Source organism: Prionailurus viverrinus, chromosome A3 (genome assembly GCF_022837055.1).
Source record: "Prionailurus viverrinus isolate Anna chromosome A3, UM_Priviv_1.0, whole genome shotgun sequence".
Classification (NCBI taxonomy): domain Eukaryota; kingdom Metazoa; phylum Chordata; class Mammalia; order Carnivora; family Felidae; genus Prionailurus; species Prionailurus viverrinus.
In genome coordinates this window covers 28,586,878-28,611,880 of record NC_062563.1, presented here as the reverse complement: position 1 = coordinate 28,611,880, position 25,003 = coordinate 28,586,878, and the positions used below count along the sequence as shown (strand labels likewise).

At 43.9% G+C, this 25,003-nt stretch overlaps 1 protein-coding gene across 1 annotated transcript; it reads left to right on the top strand.

Moving 5' to 3' along the window:
• The first annotated feature begins 217 nt into the window (after positions 1-217).
• On the top strand, positions 218-659 carry LOC125162903 (receptor-type tyrosine-protein phosphatase alpha-like). The gene is made up of 2 exons (XM_047854437.1): positions 218-373; positions 453-659. The coding sequence occupies exons 1-2, from the start codon at positions 218-220 to the stop codon at positions 642-644; spliced, it is 348 nt and encodes a 115-aa protein (XP_047710393.1). The 3' UTR covers positions 645-659.
• Positions 660-25,003: the final 24,344 nt, after the last annotated feature.

The window sequence follows — 25,003 nt, the reverse complement described above, 5'->3', positions numbered from 1 at the left end:
GTATATGAATGGGCCCATGCAGCTCAAACCCATGTTGTTCAAGGGTCAGTTATAGATGTCCTAGTGAGGATCAGAAGTTAATTGGAGTGATATTAAGTAATGTAATGACACTGAGGTTTTGGTACCTTGGAGATGAAGTGTGTCCAGTAAGAGCTGGCTAAGAAGGGACCAGGCAGCTCAGAAGGCAGCCCTGCCTCTGCCATACATCATATCCCGGATGCCTCACCTCTCCCATTTGTCTCTCCAGGAGAAATGTGCCCAGTACTGGCCCTCGGATGGAGTAGTGTCCTATGGAGACATCACAGTAGAGCTGAAGAAGGAGGAGGAATGTGAGAGCTACACCGTCCGAGACCTCCTAGTCACCAACACCAGGGTAAGGTGGCCGGTGGGTGCGCCTCCTCCCACGGGGAGAGCCACGGTGCCCTGCATCTCTGATCCCCCTTCTTCCAAAGGAGAACAAGAGCCGGCAGATCCGGCAGTTCCACTTCCATGGCTGGCCCGAAGTGGGCATCCCCAGCGACGGAAAGGGCATGATCAGCATCATCGCAGCCGTGCAGAAGCAGCAGCAGCAGTCAGGGAACCACCCCATCACTGTGCACTGCAGGTACCACTCTCCCCAGCCCTCTGAGGGGCAGAGAAAGTGACGAGAGGCAGGCAGGGAAGGCGACCGTGAGCATCCTGGTGAGCATGTGGCAGTCAAGTTTGACGACCAGCACGGGGCCAGATGATAAGAGCGTCTTGGTGTTTGAACTTCGCATTAAGTGCTAGGGAATCGGTGACATTAAGATATTGGGCAGGAGGAGCATTTGAGACCATGATGGGATACAGGAGAGCAACAGGGGAGACTGACAGTGGAGAGACCAGTTGGACAATGTGGGGGTGAGGGTCTGGCCTCCTTAAGAAACAGAGGAAAAGAGGGGTGCCTGGGTGGCGCAGTCGGTTAAGCGTCCGACTTCAGCCAGGTCACGATCTCGCGGTCTGTGAGTTCGAGCCCCGCGTCAGGCTCTGGGCTGATGGCTCAGGGCCTGGAGCCCGTTTCCGATTCTGTGTCTCCCTCTCTCTCTGCCCCTCCCCTGTTCATGCTCTGTCTCTCTCTGTCTCAAAAATAAATAAACGTTAAAAAAAAAATTAAACAACATATCGGAAGATAAATGAACGAACGGCTCCAAGTCTCCTAACGATTTAAGAGAAGATTACAAACTGTTTGGGACCCTCTTTTGGAAAAGGTGTCTGACTTCCAATTTCCATTCTCTATAGAACAGGAACAGATCATTCCTGTATTGACACGCGTAAAACACATCACATTTCCTGTTCTTCTGATGTTGTCAATTCAATACCAATTCTCCAGCCACATGAGTTGTGAGCTTGGAGTATATTAAGTAACCTTAAATCTCTCACAGTGGAAGGCTTCAACAAGTATGGATGCTAGAAAAATGCTGCTCCCTTTGATGTGTCAACTGAGCACATCACAGTTCTTGTTACATTGATTCCAACATAATATAGTGGACACTATCACAAAATGGCATCATTTAAATTTTTTTTTCACTTTCTAATATCCGTCACAATTAATTTGTGTGCATTGATTTGTATCTAGCAAGCTTGTTAAATTTTCATACTAGTTTTACAAATGTCTTATGGATTCTTTTTTACTTTCTTGATGAGTAATGATGGAATACAGTAATAATAAAAGTTCAGTGTATTCCATCCCATTCTTACACCTTTTATATCGCCTCATGACTTAATCAGCATCATAGAATCTCTGATAAAACATTAAATTGAAGTTGTGGTAGCAAGATTATATTAATGCAAAGCTTCCAGTGTTTCACATTGAGTATGATGTTTGCTATATATTTTTTGAATTTATTTTCAAGAGAGAGAGAGAGAGAGAAACAGAGTGCAAGCAGGGGGAGAGGCAGAGGGAGAGGGAGACAGAATCCGAAGCAGGCTCCAGGCTCTAAGCTGTCAGCACAGAACCCGACGCGGGGCCGGAACTCACAAACCATGAGATCATGACCTGAGCGGAAGTCGGATGCTTAACAACCGAGCCACCCAGGAGCCCCTATAATTTTAAAATTAAGATGAACTGTATGACAGTGCACCATTTTGCACTGGACAAAAACAGTAATTGCATATGGTTCAATTTAACAGATCATCAAATCATTCACTTCTATTTTCACCTTGCAAAGAATTTTTAAAGATGGATATTGATATTTTAATGTTCTCCTGTATCTGTTGAGATGATCATACCGTTTCTATTGTCTTTCAGTTTGTAAATGTGATGAACTGTATGATTTGATATTCTAATATTAATTTAATTCTCCATTCCTGGAATAAAACTAACGTGGTGATAGTGCATTATTTCATTTGCCAAAGTTTTGTTTGGGATTTTTACATCTATAACTCATAAGTGAGAATGATCTGTTTTCCTTCTTCGTGTTATCCTTGCTGGAGTTTGTTATTGAGGGTATGCTGGCTTCAAAAAATGAGTTGGGAAATATACCTTGTTTTCCTATTTCTCTAGAAAAGCTTGTGTAAGATTGAAATTATTTCCCTTGAATGTTTGGTAGATATTGCCTGTGAATTCAGATCTAGACCTGAAGTTTTCATGATAAGAAGCATTTTTTTTTAAATCACTAAATCAGTATCTTTTATGGTTTGGGGACTCCGTGTGTCCTATTCTTAGGCAGCTTTGATAAGTTACATTTTCCAGGTAGTTTCCATTTCTTCTAAATTTTACATCTTATATTGGCAAAGCTGTTCGTGATATTCTCTCTTCATCATTTTAACATCTGCATGATCTATAGTAATGCCCCCTTTTCACTCCTGACACTGACTACATTCCCCTCCCTCTCTCTCTTCCTTCCTCCCTCTCCCTTACCTCACTCCTCTCTCTCCCTTTCTTACCGTCCTTACCAGAGGATTATAACACTCAAAGAACTAACTTTTGGTTTTGTCAAGCATGTCTCTTTCATGCATGTCTCTTTCAAGCTCATTTCCTGTTACATTAACTTCTACTCTTACATTTATTATTTCCTTTCTCTCCCCTATTTATTGCATGCCTTTAAATTTTGTTTATGGTGTTTCTTATCATATGCAATGTTTATCCTTGTTACAGTCACCGTTATAAGCCTTTACAGTCGACTTTACAAATCTGAATCAGTTTTTTTTTTTTTAAGGATCTTATCTTAAATTCGTTCCCATCCCAAAGACATAAAGATATTCTTTTTTTTTTCTCCTAACAGTGTTATCAAGTTTTAGACATAAGAATTTAATCTGTTTGGAATTTATTTCTTGTTGTTCAATGAGAGTTATAAAAAGGTAATTTCCCCCAACACCACATGTTGCCTGGCTCACTCTCTTTTCTCACCAATCCCCAAATTCCCATGGATGTGTGGGTTTTCCAACCCATTACTCTTTTAGTCAACAGATTGACTTGTGTTCTCTGTGTATGTTACATTTTTTCCTCTTTTCCAATCGTTATTAATTCATTACTTGTTTCACTGCATTGACCAGGATTGCCAGTATAGAGTTGAACAGCGCAGTGAGAGTGGGTGCCCTGTTCGTCATTTTCAAGGACACTTTTGTGAAGTTGCACATCACAGATGATATGCCGTTTTAGGATTTTGGTAGATACATATCAGGTTAAGAAAGCTCCTTTCTATTTGTAGCTGTCTAAACCTTATTAAATGAGAATGAGTAGTAGAACTCATCAATACCAAAAGTGAGAAGGACATAGTAAGGTGGCTTCTGCACACAGAAACAATGTGGCCTGAGGAAAGAGCATAAGCTATGTGATCAGAGAAACATACATTCCAGTTCTGGTTCTGCAAATTGTTAGTGTATTCCTTGCCTCTGCCAGCCTCCATCTCCTTGTTTAAAGAATGAACATTACCATACTTAATCATGGAGTTGCCAGAATTAAGATTATATGAAGCACAGCCAAAGCAATCTTGAAAAAGAAAACAAAGCAGGAGGCATCACAATCCCAGACTTCAAGCCATACTACAAAGCTGTAATCATCAAGACAGTATGATACTGGCACAAGAACAGACACTGAGATCAATGGAACAGAATAGAGAACCCAGAAATGGACCCACAAACATATGGGCAACTAATCTTTGGCAAAGCAGGAAAGAATATCCAATGGGATAAAGACAGTCTCTTCAGCAAGTGGTGCTGGGAAAACTGGACAGCGACATGCAGAAGAATGAACTTGGACCACATTCTTCCACCATCCACAAAAATAAACTCAAAATGGATGAAAGACCTCAATGTAAGACAGGAAGCCATCAAAATCCTCGAGGAGAAAGCAGGCAAAAACCTCTTAGATCTTGGCCGCAGCAGCTTCTTACTCAACACATCTCCGGAGGCAAGGGAAACAAAAGCAAAAATGAAACTATTGGGACCTCATCAAGACAAAAGGCTTCTGTACAACAAAGGAAACGATCGGGAAAACTAAAAGGCAACCGACGGAATGAGAGAAGATATTTGCAAATGACGTATCAGATAAAGGGTTAGTATCCAAAATCTACAAAGAACTTATCAAACTCAACACCCAAAAAACAAATAATCCAGTGAAGAAATGGCCAAAAGACATGAACAGACACTTCTCCAAAGAAGACATCCAGATGGCCAACCGACACATGAAAAAATGTTGCACATCACTCCTCATCAGGGAAATACAGATCAAAACCACAATGAGATACCACCTCACACCTGTCAGAATGGCTAACATTAACAATGCAGGCAACCACAGATGTTGGCGAGGATGCAGAGAAAGAGGATCTCTTTTGCATTGTTGGCGGGAATGCAAGCTGGTGCAGCCACTCTGGAAAACAGTATGGAGGTTCCTCAAAAAAACTAAATAGAACTACCCTACGGCTCAGCAATTGCACTGCTAGGCATTTATCCAAGGGATACAGGTGTGCTGTTTCGAAGGGGCACATGCACCCCCATGTTTATAGCAGCACTATCAACAATAGCCAAAGTATGGAAAGAGCCCAAATGTCCATCGATGGATGAATGGATAAAGAAGATGTGGTGTATATATATACACACACACAATGGAGTATTACTTGGCAATCAAAAAGAGTGAAATCTTGCCATTTGCAATGACGTGGATGGAACTGGAGGGTATTATGCTAAGTGAAATGAGTCGGTCAGAGAAAGACAATAACCATATGACTTCACTCATATGAGGACTTTAAGAGACAGAACAGATGAACATAAGGGAAGGGAAACAAAAATAATATAAAAACAGTGAGAGGGACAAAACAGAAGAGACTCATAAATCTGGAGAACAAACTGAGGGTTGCTGGAGGGGTTGTGGGAGGGGGGATGGGCTAAATGAGTAAGGGGCATTAAGGAATCTACTGAAATCATTGCTTCACTATATACTAACTAATTTGGATGTAAATTTTAAAAAATAAAAAACAAAGTTAAAAAAAAAAAAGATTATATGAAGCACATACAATACTGCCCAGCTTAGCAACATTAACTGTATATTATTCTTCCTTCTTGTAGCCCCACCCTCTCTGCCTGTGGTAATAGGTCCCTTGGAAAGGGCCCGAATGGGGCGAACTGTGAATTACAGCTGTATGTCCTATGGCGGCTTTCCCAAAAACATCACCCTGAAGCGGTTCAGAAATGGGAAGGAAATTTCATCCCTCCAGACACACATCGTCCAGATGAGGGACAGCAATTCCTACAAAATCGCCAGTACCACTGAGGGAGCCCTGACTCTACAGGACTTCCACTCTTATGTCAGCTGTGATGGGAATCACCTAAGCTTACATTATGCTCTTCAGGGGAATGCCGATTTGTCTAAGACTATACTAGGTAGGTGACACCACGTGGGGCCAGGCTGTGACCTAGCTTCGGAAAACAGTTCTCCCCAAATTTACTCTGGTGAATAAGTCTAAATAATAATAGCACCTACCATGTGCAAGGAATTGTCACATGCTAAGTAGGTGCTAAGTAAACAGCCACTGAGTAATAAGCAAGGTGAATCTGATTGTTTCACGGGGTCTGAGCCTTTGTCCTATGCTATTTCAGTTCCACCCAACATGACTATTTTTGAACACCCCATCTCAAAGAACAAGGTAAATGTCACCTGCAAGGCAAAGAAGTTCTACCCCCATGGCATACAGCTGGCCTGGCTGAAGAATGGACATGTCTCCCAGGCAGATAAGACCTTGACCCCTACCATGAGCAGAGATGGACTATACGCTGTGCACAGCTCGATCCTGGTGAACAGAACTAACCAAGCGGCGATGCTCACCTGCCAGGCAGAACAAGATGGGCGGCAGGAGGCCGCTGCAAAAATGACATTTTGGGTTTCTGTTTATCTGGGTAAGTCTGAGCAGTAGCCAATGGCAAGACCTCCATGACTTACTGAAGGAGGCACCATCATCTTTCCTTCAAAATTTCTTTTCAAAACCATGAGATTTTAAGTTGTAAAAATAAAGCCTGCTCCTTCCCTCACTCCATCTCTCCCATACACACATCCGAACAATCCAGATTTATATAATTATACAGATCAGAAGCTAAATATCTATTAGAAGTCAAGTACCTGCAATCCAACTCCCCAGAGAGATCTCCTATTTATGATGTGCTGGGCATCCTTTTAGGTCTCATGCATCCACAAAGTGTGTTTCAGGACGTAGGTGATGGGAGGACTAGGTAATGTCTGAGATCCCTAAGCTAGGGAAGTCTGTGTTCCCTTGAATGACCTCTTCGTTCTCCCAAGAATGGCTTCTTGCCAGCGGGCCTTTTAGTATTTCCTCAGATCCTGTTGAGCCCAAGTCCCATGCTGAGCAGGGGAGCCTTGAAAATCTCCCAACAGAAACGTGTCTATATTCCGTTTACTACCCGTGTAGACAAACATTCCTGTGCCTGTGTCGTTATTCTCCTAGTCCCCCTCTGGATGTCTGGAGATCCTGTCCTTTCTTGCCCTAAAGAGGCAGCAATGATCAGCATAGTATTTCACAGACATGATTTGGACTCTTCACTGCTTTGTGACCCTGCAAAGTTTCCTAAAATTTCTGAGCCTGAGTTTTCTCACCAACCTGCAGATAATAATACCCAAGTCCTAGGACTATGCTGAGGAGGAAACAAGGCAGTGCAAGATGACTGAATGACTAAGGCTGCCTGACCCTCCTTTTTTCTCGCCCAGCAGTGGGAGATGTGTGTGTATTTGCCCGGGGTTGCTGCCTCAGGTTTGTTTCTGTGCCAGGCAGAGCACAGGACAGGACAAACAGTTGTCACCAATGATGGGAAAGTGAAGACACTGGAATATGGACTCCCATGCCCTCTGAGGGTGGGGCCCACCCTTCCTTTTGTGGCCCTCCACCTGTGCTGCAAGGTACTGCTGGTAATGGAGGTCTCAACCCTCCATTCTGCAGGAAGCAGAGGGCCAGATGGTAAGTGGAGACGAGGCTCAGGGAGGTAAGACAAGGTCGTGGCCACAGCCTGACCCAGGTGCACGCTAAGGTCAGCAGTCGTCAGTCCAACAGCCCTGAGGTCACATGAGGCCGAAGTGCATCTGGAGATAAGAGGGACACACAACTCTCACCTCCCCAGGGACTCCCTGGAACCCTCTTAGAATCTCCATCTCAGGTGTGATAATGGGGGAAATGGGGCCAGATCCAGGGCTTGCGAAAGATGTCTGAGGAATGGTTCGGGGGACTAGGACCCAGAGAGGGGGCAGTGTCTGACCTCACAGGGCTGAACATCGACTCCCTCTACACCTCCCAAGGTGGAGCAAACGCTGGCACAAGTAGATAAGCAGACACTTGCACTGACTGAACAGACACATGGACGTGCGTCTGCAGCCACTCCCTTTCCAGCACTGCGGGAACTTCAGTCTCTGTTGCCCCTTCCCTCCTGAGGAACTTGGACTGAGAGGCGCCTTTGAGGTCTGAAGGGCTCCACATGCCCCCGCTCACTGGACACCTGCCCCCCACATGCCTGTCCACACCACAGCCCCCAGGGAGGTCTCTGGACAAAACCTGGGGCGGCTGTACAGGAGACCTTGGCAGGGGTGGGAGGGGTGGGGGGGGTCATCTCACCTCCCTAGGGAGGGAGAACGAAGGGTCCTGAGTCCCATTCTCATGTCTAAATTCTCCTGAGCTTTGCCCATTTCCCACTCAGCCCCAGCCCCAACTTCTCCAGCTCAGGGGGGTGGTTTTGAATCTGTATAAAGGGAAGACACAATTTATAGCATGCTGCATGCTTCTCAACCCTGCTTTTTTAAAGTACAAATGCTCTAGCATGCTATATTAGTTTTCCGTTGCTGCATTAAAAAAAAAAATTACTTTAGGGGCACCGGGGTGGTTCAGTCGGTTAAGCATCCGACTTCCGCTCAGGTCATGATCTCGCAGTTCGTGAGTTCCAGCCCCTCGTGGGGCTCTGTGCTGACAGCTCGGAGCCTGGAGCCTCCTTCCGATTCTGTGTCTCCCTCTCTCTCTGCCCCTCCCCCGTTCATGCTCTGTCTCTCTCTGTCCCAAAAATAAATAAACGTTGAAAAAAAAAATTTAAAATAGTATTAAAGGAAACATTTACGGCCAATACACTTATGAAGAGATGTCCAATCTCATTAGTGATCGGGAAAGGCCAAACCAAAACCACACCGAGATGCCATTTTTCCCTATTCAAATAGAAAAAGTAAAGAATCAACTGGGTCTTTCCCACATTGCTGATGGGTATGTAAATCAGCAGAGCTACTTTGGAAAACAGCTTGAAAAATTTGAACTTGAACATTCACATACCCCATAACCTGCCATTTACACCCTCGAGTTATACATACCCAAAGAAACCCTTGTACATGTGCTCCAGGAGATATATTCAAATACATATGGGGTTAGCACGGTTTAAAATTAGAAAAACCCGAGGGACGCCTGGGTGGCTCAGTTAGGCGTCCAACTTCGCCTCAGGTCATGATCTCACAGCTTGTGAGTTTGAGCCCCACGTCGGGCTCTGTGCCAACAGCTCTGAGCCTGGAGCCTGCTTTGGATTCTGTGTCTCCCTCTCTCTCTGCCCCTCCTCTGCTTGTGTTCTGTCTCCCTCTGTCTCTCAAAAATGAATAAGAGTAAAAAAATTAAAAAATTTAAAATTAGAAAAACCTGAGAACAATCCAAATGCACATCTACAGAATAATGAGCAAGTAATTTAGTACAATCCCAGAATGGAATATTATACAGCAATAAAAGTGAATGAACTACAACCAGACACAATAAATAGATAAATTTTAGCAAAAAAAAAAAAAAAAAGGAGAAGTAAGCCCCAAAAGATTTCATACAGCATGACATTATTTTTAAAAGCTAAAAACAGGGGCGCCTGGGTGGCGCAGTCGGTTAAGCGTCCAACTTCAGCCAGGTCACGATCTCGCGGTCCGTGAGTTCGAGCCCCGCGTCAGGCTCTGGGCTGATGGCTCAGAGCCTGGAGCCTGTTTCTGATTCTGTGTCTCCCTCTCTCTCTGCCCCTCCCCCGTTCATGCTCTGTCTCTCTCTGTCCCAAAAATAAATAAATGTTGGAAAAAAAAAAAAAAGCTAAAAACAGCTACCAAATGTTTTTTAGGGAAACATATAAATATGATAAGCATGTGTTTTTTCAAAAAAGAACAATGAGCTCAAGATTTTAAATAGTCACATGGAACTAGAGGGTATTATGCTAAGCACAGTAAGTCAGGCAGAGAAAGACAAATATATAATTTCACTCCAATGTGGAATTTGAGAAACACAACAGACGAACATAGGGGAAGGGAAGGAAAATTAAGATAAAAACAGAGAGGGGCGCCTGGATGGCTCAGTCGGTTGAGCATCCGACTTCAGCTCAGGTCACGATCTCGCGGTCTGTGAGTTCGAGCCCCACGTCGGGCTCTGTGCTGACAGCTCGGAGCCTGGAGCCTGCTTCAGATTCTGTGTTTCCTTCTCTTCTGCCCCTCCCCCACTTGTGCTCTCTCTATCAAAAATAAATAAAATATTTTCAAAAATTAAAAAAAAAAAACAGAGAGGGAGGCAAACCCTAAGACTCTTAAATACAGAGAACAAACTGAGGGTGGCTGGACGGGAGGTGGGTGGAGGGAGGGGCTGAATGGGTGATGGGCCAATAAAGAGGGCACTTTGGGGGAATGAGCACTGGGTGTCATCTGTAAGACATGAATCACTGGGTTCTACTCCTGAAGCCAAGACTATACTGTATGTTAACTAACCTGTATTTAAATTAAAAAAAAAAAAAAAAAAAACAAAGTTGGGAGAAGGCCAGCTCTCAGACAAAGGATGGTGGTGGATCCTATGATTCATAAGCTTACTAGAATCTTTTTAGCACTTATGGCTAGGGTTTATTTACAACCTTACATTACTACTCTGGTGTCATGTAATATTTTAACCTATGTCAAAACAAAAGTCCTTGAGAACATGGATCATAATTTCTACTCCTCTATATGTAGCCTGTGCGTTATATACAGCGTCCTAGCTCAGGGGAACAATAACAAAAAAAATAATAAAATAAATAAAATAAAATAATAAAATAAAATAAAATAAAATAAAATAAAATAAAATAAATAAAATAAAAATAAGGGACTTGTTTTGGTCTGAGTGTAGCCTGAAATTCTGCAATTATTGTCACTTAAACAAGAATTTGCTCTTGAATTAGAAAGAACAGGAAAGTCCTATTTAAAGGAGTCATTTTTACTGTGGATAATGTGACTGGTATAATTTCCAATGTTCATGGAATTTTAAAATAAAGATCTTTCCCCTAAATTTCTTAGCAAAACAAAACAAAACTAAAAAAAGATTTTAAATAGTAGTCACCTAGAATGGGGGAGGGGAAAAGGATGAGAAAGGTGGGTACATAGAGGTAGATGGAAGTTAATATCAGGAATCTAGCTTCCATGCTGGATGTTGGCTTCATGAATAGTCATATCATCATAAACAAAAAATAGAAGTAATAACAATATAAGGTTGATAAATAAATATTTAAATGCATAGGTACACAGATAGGCTGATTATTGGAAGGAAAGGAGGGAGGGAGAGAAGATGGATAGATGGATGGATGGATGGATGGATGGATGGATGGATGGATGGACAGATGGATGGATGGACAGATGGATGGGTGGGTGGATGAATGGATGGATGGATGAATGGATGGATGGACGGACAGACGGACAGATGGATAGACAGATGGATGGACAGATGGATGGGTGGATGGATGGATGGATGGATGGATGGATGGATGGACAGACGGATGGACAGACGGATGGGTGGATGGATGGATGGACGGATGGACAGACGGACAGATGGATGGATGGATGGATGGATGGATGGATGGATGGATGGACAGATGGACGGATGGACGGATGGACGGATGGATGGATGGATGGATGGATGGACAGACAGATGGATGGATGGATGGATGGACGGACGGATGGACGGATGGATGGATGGATGGATGGGTAGGTAAGTAGATTAATAAAAGAGGGTCATGCATGAATCAGTGAGGGAGTCATAAAGCAAAAATTATGACAGGTGCCTTTCAACACACTTCCTTTAGATTCAAAAGAAAAAAACAGAAGAACAATGCCTAAAGAGCCCCCAAGCTCCCTTCCTGTTATGACATTTACAAGTCCACATTAGGAAGAAAGCACAGCTAATGGGTGTCACCATGGGTCTAGCACTTCACATGCAGTATATTATTTCATCCTCATACCAATCGCACAAGGTAGACACCCTTCTCCATTTTACAAGTGAGGAACCTGAAGGAAGCCACTCAGTGTTACTCAGGTAACAAGTGGTGGAACCAAAACCCCTGGATTCAGACACAGCTCTGCTCAGTGCTTTCTAGGGAGCCACACCACCTACTGTCTATGGACAGATGGGGAGACCTTGACTCACCCTCATTTTATTGCTTCCCAATCTCTCAGGCCTGCTGTTCTACGTTAAAGCCCATCCCATGTCCTCAAGTGGGAGCAGAAGGGGAGAACACATGCATTTTTCCAGCCCTGGAGTAGATCTAGGGTCAGTAGATCGATCCATCCATCCATCCATCCATCCATCCATCCATCTTCTCTCCCTCCCTCCTTTCCTTCCAATAATCAGCCCACCTGTGTACCTGAGCCCCAAAATGGCCCTGGTGAAGATCTGGGGGAGGTAGGGTAGGCCAAGTTCTGGAGAAAGGCTGTCTGTAGGACAAATATGCCCAGGGGAAACAGGTATCCTACAGTGAGTTTGTTCAACTGTGGCCTTGAACCTTTGTAGTCACAGGGACGGAGGGCAGAGCCCAACCCCCATTACCCCTCAGGCATGAATCTGCTCTTCAACATTTTCTACTCACAGTAGAGCGGCTTCCGCTTCAGCTTCCCCATCCCCAGCCTCCGACGCTGGGAGCCTTGGGATGTGCTGGCCTTTCTCCCTCACCTCCCCCTCCAGAAATGGGGCCAGGACAAGGATGAGGCCAGCAAAGGGCCTAGGGAACAAAATTTAGGGAGACACTTTCTCTGGGTTGAGCGAGGACAGCAGAGACTTGCCACCTCGTATTTTGTGTCCTAGACGCCACAGGTGTCCAAGTGTCACGACTTCTGCTCCCTCCCATTCGTCTTCCTGGTTGCTCAGACCCTGATCGGCATGTACCTCGATCACGCCAATTGCCTCCTCACGACCCTCACTCTGGAGTCACCAATCCATACGCTACACAGACGTGACAGTGGCCTTTTTTAAACATTTGCTCAAGAATTTTAGGCATCAACTATACTTCAATTAAAAAATACACATAAAAAAAAACTTTAGGTAGTTCCTCACTCCCTAAGTCATACCTCAAGAAGGCGACAGTGATTATCCCAGGTGTCCCGTATCTTGACACCAGAGGGAAAATGAAGCAGTCAGAAGAGTCCTAACTTGGACCTGAAGGTTCCTCATCCCTTCAGGAGACAGCTCACGTCCTGAGCAAGCCCATAGCTTCCACCCAAATAATTGCTCATGGCAAAGAAGGTAAGGTCTTCATTTATTCCACAAATATTACCGAAGTTTGTACTATGTAACAGGCACTGTTTAGACACAGAGGAAACACTGGTGAACGTTGGTAGGAATGGTCCCTTTTCTTGTGGAGTTTACCGTCTGATGAGGACAGATACTAAAGAAAGGAGGGAAGATAGCAGGGAGGGAGGGGGAAGATAGGAAGAAAAGAAAGAAGAATGTGATATGTGTTCTGGAGAAAATAAAGATCACGCAAGATGTGCACAAGGTACTTCCGATGGCAATGACAGAGTGCTCCACAGGAATCAGGAATTAAGTGGCAGCTATCTAGAAAGGATAGCAGAGAAAGCCTTTCTGAAAAGGGAACATTTGAGCTGATATCTGAAAGTTGCAAGAGCCTGGGGAGATACACTCCTGTTACAGGAACCCACTGTGTCAAGACCTAAGGTATGAAGGAATTTGGAACCTTCAAGGAAGAGGAAGGGGGTGCCGTAGGGCTGGAACTAGAGAGTAGTGGGACAGGGAACAATGCTGACGAAATGGGCAAGAGACAATCACACAGGGCTCTTGGCCATGGTGGGGAGTTTGGATTTCACTCAAAGAAGAATGGAAAGACATTAGAGAGCTTTAATACACAGAGCAAATGACAAGATCAGATACACATTTTGAAGAAATCACCATGACTCCTGCCTGGGGGGGGGGGGGTAAGTAGAGTAAAGCCGGTAGCCAGAAAATTCAGATGCGAGGTTACTGCAGCAAACCAGGGGCAGCGAGGTGGCTGGAGCTATGGCAGTGCCAGCGGAGATGAAGAGAAAGTGACTAATGTGAGGGGTACTTAAAGACAGAAATGATGAGGCACGTTTGAAGACTGAAATGTGGAATGTGATGGAGGGGAAGTCATTGGTGATGGCTTCCTGGCAAGGCTGAGCAACGGATGAGATGGGAAAGACAGGTAGACTAGGCTTGGTGGTGAGAATTAAGGGTTGAGCTTTGAACACGTTCAATGTAACATTTATTCATCATCCTTGTGCCGATGTTGAATAGGCAGATGAACATATGCGTCTGGAGTTCAGGGTCAGAGCTGGAGAGAAATTTTTAAAGTCATCGGGTCTGTAAAACTGGTTGCTAGGACAGCTTTTCCTTTTCCATCTTTCTTGCCTCCCAGAAGCCCTAGGATGCAATGCAGACTCCAGGCTCTGGTACGAAAGGGGTACTTCTGGAGGCATGGATTGGAAAGGGAAGCAGGACAGAATGTTTCCATTTATCATGATGGCACGATTGTACATATTTTTTTCTTTTGCGTTTCATGTGAACTCTACAGGGGCTAAGAATGTCTCCCTTCTCCCCGGCCACCCTGTGCTATACCGGTGATTCTCATTGTCTTACTGGACACAGGGGCAAAGGATTGCAAAGAGAGTGACATATAAGAAAAATATTCACAAGTGGGCAGTGAAACCCCTGAGAGGCACTGTTACTTTCGCATCCTGGTCAAGCTGAGCTGAAAAGGCTCTTGATATGCCTAGTCTGACCCTTCTTCTCCAACCCCTGTTGACAAATAGGGAAGCTGTGTCTTGGGGACATTAGCTGACATGACTGACCTAACGCAACCAAACTTTGATGCAATTCTCAAGCTACCATTCCAAGTGTGCAAAAAGTACCACATCTTTGAACTTTTCCATGATTTACCATAATTTCTATTTCAAGTACTGTTTCCAGGGACTTAACCATGACATTCAGGTTTTCCTCAGTCAACTCAGGGCTCTCCCAATCTCTCCATCCCCAGTAGTGTCTAAGTTGACTCTGTGACATCAGTCTACGTAAGCATCTGCTGACATGTCCAAAACCCCGTGCTGCCTTTAACTATAGATCCCCACAAGTGGCCCTAGAATTAACTTCTTCCTGATCTCGGGGCTTCCCTACACCCCCTCGCTTTCAGCTCTGTGCACACTGGAAAATCTGGCTACTCTGGAACCCCAGGAAGCTCTGCAGGGTGGTCTCGGGTCCTCTCCACCCAGGCAGAGCACACACCCAGTTCCGTTCTATTGCCAGGCCAGACTGGGGGCAGGAACACCACAAGTCATGTCACCAAGAAGGAAGACGTGAGTCCTGACTCTCAATCCCTCCAAATTGGACCCAAGGTTTGCAAAGAGGAACAAGTTGCAGGACCCTTCTTGTAGGGAAACAGGCTCAAGAATTCCTTATACTTACATAAATGGTTTAAAAAGCTTAGGGTGGAAAGCTGCCACCACAGGGAGAAAGATATTATAAGCCAGAAATTATAATGGGATCACGAGTAACTTGTTGTATCACCTGCAGGAAACTACTTTCCATCTGGCACCAATATACTCTCGTGCTCTGATCGCAACTTCAAACACCAGTTGACCCCCAGACCCTTTGCTTCTTACACACCCAAGTTAATGATTACTGATTGTTTTCTTCGAGTTTACCACCTGTGTAAGATCTTGAGCCCTCAATAAATACAGAGAGGAAGCCCCTGTTCGGGGCTCTTGTCTCCTCCCAGACATTAGCCTCTCTCGTAATCAATTCTGCATCTGCTCTCTTGCTGGCCAAGCGAGAACTCCAGACTTACAGTCCGCAACACCTTCTCGGGGACCCCCAGCGTCGGTTCCCTCCAGTTTCCCTCCTCTCTGCCCCAGATGGGGCAATGCTGCTTAGTCTCAGAGGTGTGCGGAAGGGGATGGAAGGGGATGGAAGGGGATGGGAGGGGATGGAAGGGGATAGGTCTCTACAGGAGACTGTTTTTCCACACTTTCGCGTCTTTCATCTGGATCTCAGCTTTGGAAACTCGAAGGTGCATTTATACTCTATTTCTGCAATGACAATCTCTCTTGAGACAGATGTGTTACATTTATCTGCTGCCTAACTTGGCCACAAAAAAGCCCCCAGAAAAACTGGACTGCAGTGCTCTGCAGTGACGCCAACAGCCATGTTTTATAACTACATGTCAAAAGTCTACACTTTGTAAAATTCGATGCATCTCAACTCTGAGTATACTCAAAACCATCGAATTTTACACTTTAAATGGGTGAATTTTATGCTAGGTGAGTTATATCTCAATAAATTTTAAAAAGGTGAAAAGGTTACAACAATGTGGGGATACTGTACAAAGTTACTCTTCCCTTTTCCTTTTTCAACATCAATTTTACTTTGAGGGAAAAACATCTAATGCATCCGACCACATGAAACACCAATTCTCTCAGCCCCACAAGCACCAACTCTCTATGTGCCTTATGCCTACAAGTTTCCAACACTTCCTCCAAATGTGGGAAGAGAGAAAGTAATGAGTTTCATAAAAACGATTTGGAAACCTCATTTTTTTCCCCAGATTCCCGGGTGGAATTGATTTCCAGACTTGGCAGAAAGAAGCAAAAAAGTCATGTAGAGGGCAAATTCCAACAGGGGGATATATTAACTGGTTCTCAGAACCTAAAACTCTGAATCTCCTGCTGACAGTCCCTACGATGCCTAAATAATAATTAGTATTAGACTTGTCCGTGTAGGTTTCTTACTAAACCTGCTGTGCACAGAGGCAGCTAGCGAATTCCACTCCCCCCTCCCCGCCCCCCCAGAAGCCTCCCACGGATTTCCCTTCACATCCGATCGGTCAAAATCTTGATGTCTGTCCCAGCTTCGACCAATTACTCAACCAATCACTAGCCAGGAGGTGGAGCTCCATAACTGATGCGGCCCAATGAAGATCCAGATCCTGAGGCTGGGGCAGGGCCTAGCTAGGTACCACGAAACCCAATGCTGGACAGACTGGGTTCTCTTAGCGAGGCAGAAGGGGGATGTGGCTGTGGAGAGGCCCAAACAAGGGGCTCTTCCAATGAGTAGGTGGTGAATCCAGTGAGCTGTGGAAAAATGCACCCCGCTAGGAGACAACGCCCTGGAGGTGTCCAGACCTGGGGGCAGGGAACCAGGTGCGCACCAGATAAGATCTGGTTCCAAGAACCAAAGCCTTTATGCAGGAAAATAGCTACTGTTAACTCTCTTCACCCTTGCTGGGGGCAAGGACTTAGACTGGCTTACAACATACTTACTAATGACGGGAGTGGGGTGGGGGTGGGGGGGCGCTTTACGGTAAAAATGCATGGCCAACATCATCTAAACCAAAGAATCAAAGCAAACATCACCAGCAATGAGACAAATTCAAAGAATGTGCTTCCTGATTGGATGCAACGAGAACTCAGCATCGCTTTTGGATATTTCCGCCAAAGATGCAAAACCTGACTCTAATAATGGAAAGTATCAGAAACATCCGAAATGAGGGGCATTTTACTTTCTATGCCTTTCAAAAGTACCAGGGTCATACAGGAGAGCAGAATTGTTCTATATTAAAGGAAACTAGAGAGGCATGGCAAGTGACTGAAACTGGATCTTTTTTCTATAAAAGACAAATTTTCTTGGGCAATTGGCAAAACTTGTCGGGGGCCTGAAGATAACAGGAACGTGTCAGTGTGAACTTCCTGATTCGAATGGTATTGTGGCCATGCAGAAGCATGTCCTTATTTGTAGGAAATACAAATATTTGGGTGTGATAAAGCAACATGTCAGCAATTTATTCACAGAGGTTTCGGAAAAAAAAAATTCTTTGCCCTATATTTGCAGATTTTCTTTAAAATTAAAGTCATTTTCAAAGTTTAAAAAAAAAACTGGTGACATTCTGGCATCAGGAAGAAATTCATATCTGTTGCAAAAAGATGGGGCGCCTGGCTGGCTCAGTCAGTTAAGCATCCAACTTCGGCTCAGGTTATGATCTCGCGGTTTGTGGGTTCCAGCCCCGCGTCCGGCTCTGTGCTGACAATTCAGAGCCTGGAGCCTGCTTCGGATTCTGTGTTTCCCTCTCTCTCTCTCTGCCCCTCTCCCACTTGCTCTCTCTCTCAAAAATAAATAAAAGCATTAAAAATTAAAAAAAAAAAAAAAGAATAACCAGTAACACATACTGAGAGTTTACTATGTGCCAGACTCTGTTCTGAGCACTTTACATGTATGAACTCACAACAACCATGTGAGATATAGGTTGCAATTATTCTCTTTCACAGATGAGGAAATCTGGGCACCGAAAGGTTAGGTAACTTGCCCAAGGTCACACAGCTGGTAAGCGGCTGGCTGAGATTTGAACCCAGTCATTCTGGTTCAAGCTCCCTTGCTTTTAACCACCATATAGTCTCCTCGATGCTCTTTTTCAGTCCAGTAACCTTAATTAACACTGTCAGCCCAACAACTCCTAACTATTTTTCTCCAACTGGGAACTCTCCCTTAGATATTGTATCTAACTGCTTACTCAGTATAGCTCCACTTGGGCGCACACACAATAATATCTCAAACTCAGCATTTCAAAAACTTACCTACTCGCCCCCCACCCCCACCCCAAACCTGCTCCAGCCACAGCCTTCCCCATTTCAGTTCATGGCAACTTCATTCCTCCAGGGGTTTGAGCCAAAAATCTGGGAGGCATCCCTGACTCCTCTCTTCGCTCATGTCACAACCTTTCTATCAGGAAACTGTGTTAACGCTACCTTAAAACGTATCCGGAAACCGACCCTGTCTCTCCGTCTCTACTACCTGAGTTCACCCACCATCCTCTTTCCTGAAGGGCTGCAATTAGCTCCTCACTGGCCTCTCTGCTTCTGCCCTTGCCTCGCTCATCCATGCTCGATACAGTCAGCAGCGGAGCCTTTCTTTTTTATCTTATTTATTTTGAGAGAGAGAGGCTCCGGAGGTCAGGCTGCAAGTTCTTACAAAGATCCCGCTGTGTCCTCATGGGAGCCCCTTCCTGTCTGTCTCACTTTCCCGCGTGTAAACCCGAAATGCTGCTTACCTCGCCGCCACCGGGTGCTGCGTTTGGTCCCTACGGTTGGTCCCTGCGGTTGGTCTCTGCGTTTGGTAGGAGGACCGCCGCAGGGCGCACTCAGAAGTGCCCCAGGGTCACGTGTTCTCAACCGAAGGGCTGGAAGGGGTCTTTACAGGTGTAGGAATAAGGGGGCGGGAACTAGGATGGGGGCGGGAACTAGGATGGGGGCGGGAACTAGGATGGGGGCGGGAATTAGGGTCGGGGGCGGGAACTAGGGTCGGGGGCGGAGATAATCCTGGCAAAAATCTCCAAATGCCCCTCTGTTTAGGGGTGTGGCTTTCTCAGCGTCCTTTTCTTCTGCGAACGTTTCCTCCCACGTCCTCCTGTGTTGCAGTAGCGGTTTCATGACCAGTTTGTGGAACAAATCGTTGAGTACATTCGCACGCATGTACCACGGTGCTCTGAGGATAAAGTTCGAATTTATGGAAAAAGAGTTAAACATTTCTGGTTTCTGAAAAGGAAAAAAAAATATTTTGAGAGAGAGAGAGCAGTGGGCTTGAACGCATGAACCGTGAAATCAGGACCCGAGGGGAAATCAAGAGTCAGCGGCTTAACCAACCGAGCCCCTCAGGCACCCAGCAGAAGATCCTTTTATTTTATTTTTTTTAACATGAAATTTATTGTCAAAGTGGTTTCCATACAACAACCAGTGCTCATCCCAACAGGTGCCCTCCTCAGTGCCCATCACCCACCCTCCCTTCCCTCCCCCCCCCCCCCAATCAACCCTCAGTTTATTCTCGGTTTTTAAGAGTCTCTTATGCTTTGGCTCTCTCCCTCTCTTTTTTTTCCTTCCCCTCCCCCATGGTCTTCTGTTAAGTTTCTCAGGATCCACATAAGAGTGAAAACATATGGTATCTGGTTTTCTCTGTATGACTTATTCCATTTAGCATAACACTCTCCAGTTTCATCCACGTTGCTACAAAAGGCCATATTTCATTCTTTCTCATTGCCAAGCAGTATTCCATTGTGTATATGAACCACAATTTCTTTATCCATTCATCAGTTGATGGACATTTAGGCTCTTTCCATAATTTGGCTATTGTTGAAAGTGCTGCTACACACATTGGGGTACAAGTACCAAAAAATTAAAAATAGATCTTCCCTATGACCCAGCAATAGCACTGCTAGGAATTTACCCAAGGGATACAGGAGTGCTGATGCATAGGCGCAGAGGATCCTTTTAAAACAATAGTTAGATCTTGTCCTTCCTCTGCCCAAAACCTTGCAATAGCTGCTCTTGTCACTGAGAATCAACACCAAGGTCCTTCCCTTGGTCCCTGTAGCTTCTCACCATCCACTCACCTCATCCCCCTTTTGTCATTCCATATTTTTTCCCCTAAGACTGATCACTTTCTGACATACTGCACAATTTATTGCATATTGCCTGTCTCCCCACACGCATACCCTTGAACTATATGCTGTCTACAAGAGCCTCATTTGAATTCTAAGGACATATGTAGATTAAAAGTGAAAGGGTGGAGGGTTGCCTGGGTGGCTCAGTCGGTTTAAGCCTCCAACTCTTGGTTTCTGATCAGGTCATGATCTCATGGTTCATGGGATTCTCTCTTCCTCTCTTTGTACCTCCCCTGCTCACTTGCTCGCTCTCAAAATACATAAACATTAAAAAATAATAGAAATAAATATAAAATAAAAGAGTGGAAAAAGTTATTCCATGCAAATGGGAACCTAAAGAGAGTAGGGTAGCCATACTTATATCAGATAAAATAGACTTTCAGAAAAAAAAAAGTTACAAGAGACAAAGTCATTATACGATGAGAAAAGAACCAATCCATCAGGAAGATATGACAATTAAAAATACACATGCACCTAGCATTTGAGGTCTTAAATATATGACACATTGAGGAACCTCACTATCCCACTTTCATTTATGGATAGAACACCAAGACAGAATATCAGAGGACTTGAACAACACTATAGACCAAATGGACCTTACAGACGTACACAGAACACCGTACCCAATGACAACAGAACACACAATCTTCTCAAGCACGTGTGGAACATTCTCCAGGTTAGACCACATACTAAGCCACAAACTCAGTCTTAACAAACTTATGATTAAATCATGCAAAGTATCTTTGCTGACCACAACAAAACGAAATTAGAAATCAACAGCAGAGAGAAAACAGGAAAATCCACCAATCTGCAGAAATTAAACACCTCATCCTTAAACAACCAATGAATCAAAGAAGAAATCACAAAGGATGTGAAAATGTCTGGAGACAAATGAAAACAAAACCACAACATACCAAAATTCATGGGATACAGTGAAAACAGTACTAAAAATTAAGTTTATAGTGGTAGATGTACTTACACTAGAAAAGAAGAAAGATCTCAAATCAACCACCTAACTTTATATCTCACGGAATTAGAAGAGAACAAAATCAATCCAAAATTAATAAAAGGAAGAAAATAATAAAGTGTGCAGCAGAGATAAATGCAATAGAAAAAGAAAAAAAAAACAACAGGAAAAGAAATCAATGAGACCAAGAATTAATTTTTTTGAAAAGATCAACAAAATCAACATACCTTTCGATGGACAAAGAAAGATAAAAGTCTCAACTAAAATTAGAAAATAAAGAGAGGGGGCGCCTGGGTGGTGCAGTCGGTTAAGCGGCCGGCTTCAGCTCAGGTCACGATCTCGCGGTCCGGGAGTTCGAGCCCCGCGTCAGGCTCTGGGCTGATGGCTAGGAGCCTGGAGCCTGTTTCCGATGCTGTGTCTCCCTCTCTCTCTGCCCCTCCCCCGTTCATCCTCTGTCTCTCTCTGTCTCCAAAATAAATTAAAACGTTGAAAAAAAAAAAAAAAGATTGTTTAAAAAAAAAAAAGAAAAGAGAGGACGTTACAACTGATGTCACTGAATCAAAAACATTATGAGAGACTACTATGAACAATTATATGCCAACAAATTGGATAAACTGGAAGAAATGGGTAAGTTTTTTACAAACATAAAACCTACCAATCCTGAATTACACTGAACTAAAACTCTGAACAGAGTAACAACTCTGTAAAAAGAATGAAACAATGAGAACGAAGCAATAATCAAAAACCTCCCAACAAAGAAAAAGCCCAGAACCAGATGGCATCACTGGAGAATCCTTTCAAACATTTAAACAACATGAATCCTTCTCAAACTCTTTAAAGAAAAAAATTGAAGAGGAAAGGACACTTCCAAATTCGTGATATGAGGTCAGCATTACTGATACCAAAACCAGATGAAGATACAACAAAAAACTACAAAGCAATATCTCTGATGAATATTGGTACAAAAATCCTCAACAAAATACTAGCAAAGTAAACCAAACAGTATATTGAAAGCATTATACACTATGACCAACTGAGATTTGTACCTGGAATACAAAGATGGTTCAACATATGAAATGTTATAAATGTTACATTAACAAAATGAAGGACAAATACCACGTGATCTTCTCCATCAAGGCAGAAAGAACACTTAACAAAATCAACACCCTTTCATGATAAAAACACTCAACAAACTAAGAACAGAAGGAAGCCCTCAACATAATAAAAGTCTACCATCACATTCAATGGTAAAAGAGTGAAAGATTTTCCTCTAAGGTCAAGAACAAGGATGCCCTTCTAACTGGAAGATCAATTAGATAAGAAAAAGAAATAATAAAAGGCATCTAAATTGGAAAAAAAAAGAAAGGAAAATTATTTCTATTCTCAAATGACATGATTTTACTTACAAAAAGCCATAAAGATTACACACACACACACACACACACACACACACACACACACCTTACTTACAACTAAGAAATGAGTTCAACAAAGTTACAAGGTACAAAATCAACATACAGTAACCAGCTGCATTTCTATAAACTAATAGTGACCAATCAAAAATTAAAAAAGGAATTTTAGAAAACAATTACTTGTACTATTGCATCAAAAAAGATAAAATACTTATGAATAAGCTTAACCAAGGAGGTGAAAGAAAGTCCAATACAGTGAAAACTTCAAAATGTGCTAAAAGAAATCAAAGATACAATTAAATGGAAAGACATTCCATGCTCCTGGATTAAAAGACTTAATATTGTTAAAATGGCCATAAAGGGGCGCCTGGGTGGCACAGTCGGTTAAGCGTCCGACTTCAGCCAGGTCACGATCTCGCAGTCCGTGAGTTCGAGCCCCGCGTCAGGCTCTGGGCTGATGGCTCGGAGCCTGGAGCCTGTTTCTGATTCTGTGTCTCCCTCTCTCTCTGCCCCTCCCCCGTTCATGCTCTGTCTCTCTCTGTCCCAAAAATAAAATAAAACGTTGAAAAAAAAATTAAAAAAAAAAATGGCCATACTCACCAAAGCACTTTACAGATCCAGTGAAATTCCTATTAAAATCCCAATGGCATTTTTTTTCAGAAATAGAAAAAAACATTTATTTTTATTTTTTTTAACGTTTTTTTTTTTAATTTATTTTTGAGACAGGGAGAGACAGAGCATGAACAGGGGAGGGTCAGAGAGAGGGAGACACAGAATCCGAAACAGGCTCCAGGCTCTGAGCCATCAGCCCAGAGCCCGACGCGGGGCTCGAACTCACGGACCGCGAGATCATGGCCTGAGTCGAAGTCGGCCGCTCAACCGACTGAGCCACCCAGGCGCCCAGAAAAAAACATTTTAAACATTCGTATGTAATCTCGAGGGACCCTGAATAACGAAAACTAAGTCGAAAATGAAGGACAAAGGTGATGACCTCACACTTCCTGATTCCGAAACATACCACAAAGCAACAGTATTCACAACAGTGCGGTAGTGGTGTAAAGACAGATATATTGACCAAACACAATAGAATAGAGACCCCAGAAATAAACCCTCCCATATACAGCCAAGTGATTTTTTTTTAATTTTTTTTTAACTTTTATTTATTTTTGAGACAGACAGAGACAGAGCATGAACAGGGGAGGGGCAGAGAGAGAGGGAGACCCAGAATCTGAAACAGGGTCCAGGCTCTGAGCTGTCAGCACAGAGCCCGACGCGGGGCTCGAACTCACGGACCGTGAGATCGTGACCTGAGCCGAAGTCGGACGCTTAACCGACCGAGCCACCCAGGCGCCCCCATAGCCGAGTGATTTTTGACGAGGTTGCCAAGACCACTCAACCGGGGAAGGATAGGTTCTTCAACAAATGATGGTGGGGAAAGTGGATTCCCACATGCAAAAGAATGAACCTGGATGCTTACACTGTGAACAAAAATTAACCAAAAAAAAAAAAAAAGAGATTTAAGACCTAACTATAGGACCTAAAACTATAAACTTCTAGAGAAAAACATGGGGGAAAGCTTCATGAGGTTTGACAATGATCTTTTGGGTGACACCAAAGCCGAGACAACAGAAGCAAAACTGGCCAACGGAACTACATCGAACCTGGAAACTTCTGTGCATCAGGGTGCCTGACTGACTCAGTCAGTGGAGCATGCAACTCTTGATCTCAGGTCGTGAGTTCAAGCCCCATGTTGGGTAGAGAGATTACGTTAAAAAAAATTTTTTTATGACATAGGTGGTGTTTTAATGATTCCAAGAAACCTGTTTGTAATGTAAGAGCCTGTATTATCAGCTTTGAGCTTTTTCTGGAAGGTAGAGCACTGAGGAATGTAGTGTGTGGTGAAGAGTAGCATGTACTCAATAAATGTGTGTTGGAAAAGTAATTGAAATCTTGGGAGATCCAGTCAATCCTGGTCCCAGTCCTAACTCTTCCACCAGCTGTGTGAGCACAGGCAGGTCACTGAACCTCTCAACCCTGCTTTTTTTTTTTTTTTAATTTTTTTTTCAACGTTTATTTATTTTTGGGACAGAGAGAGACAGAGCATGAACGGGGGAGGGGCAGAGAGAGAGGGAGACACAGAATCGGAAACAGGCTCCAGGCTCTGAGCCATCAGCCCAGAGCCTGACGCGGGGCTCGAACTCACGGACCGCGAGATCGTGACCTGGCTGAAGTCGAACGCTTAACCGACTGCGCCACCCAGGTGCCCCAACCCTGCTTTTAAAAATGAGGGTAACCACTTGAGGACTTGTTGTGTGGATTCAATGTTATTGCGTTTAAACACTTAGCTCTGTGTAGAGCATGCACCAGAGACTCAATCACAGGCCCTTGTCTGGGTTCAAAGGAGCCTGGGTGGGTGGGTCTGCTGCTG

Coding starts and splice junctions, on each gene's coding strand:
- LOC125162903 (XM_047854437.1), top strand. CDS start 218: ATGCCTCACCTCTCCCATTTGTCTCTCCAGGAGAAATGTGCCCAGTAC. Junction 374..452: donor TCCTAGTCACCAACACCAGG/GTAAGGTGGCCG, acceptor CTTCTTCCAAAG/GAGAACAAGAGCCGGCAGAT.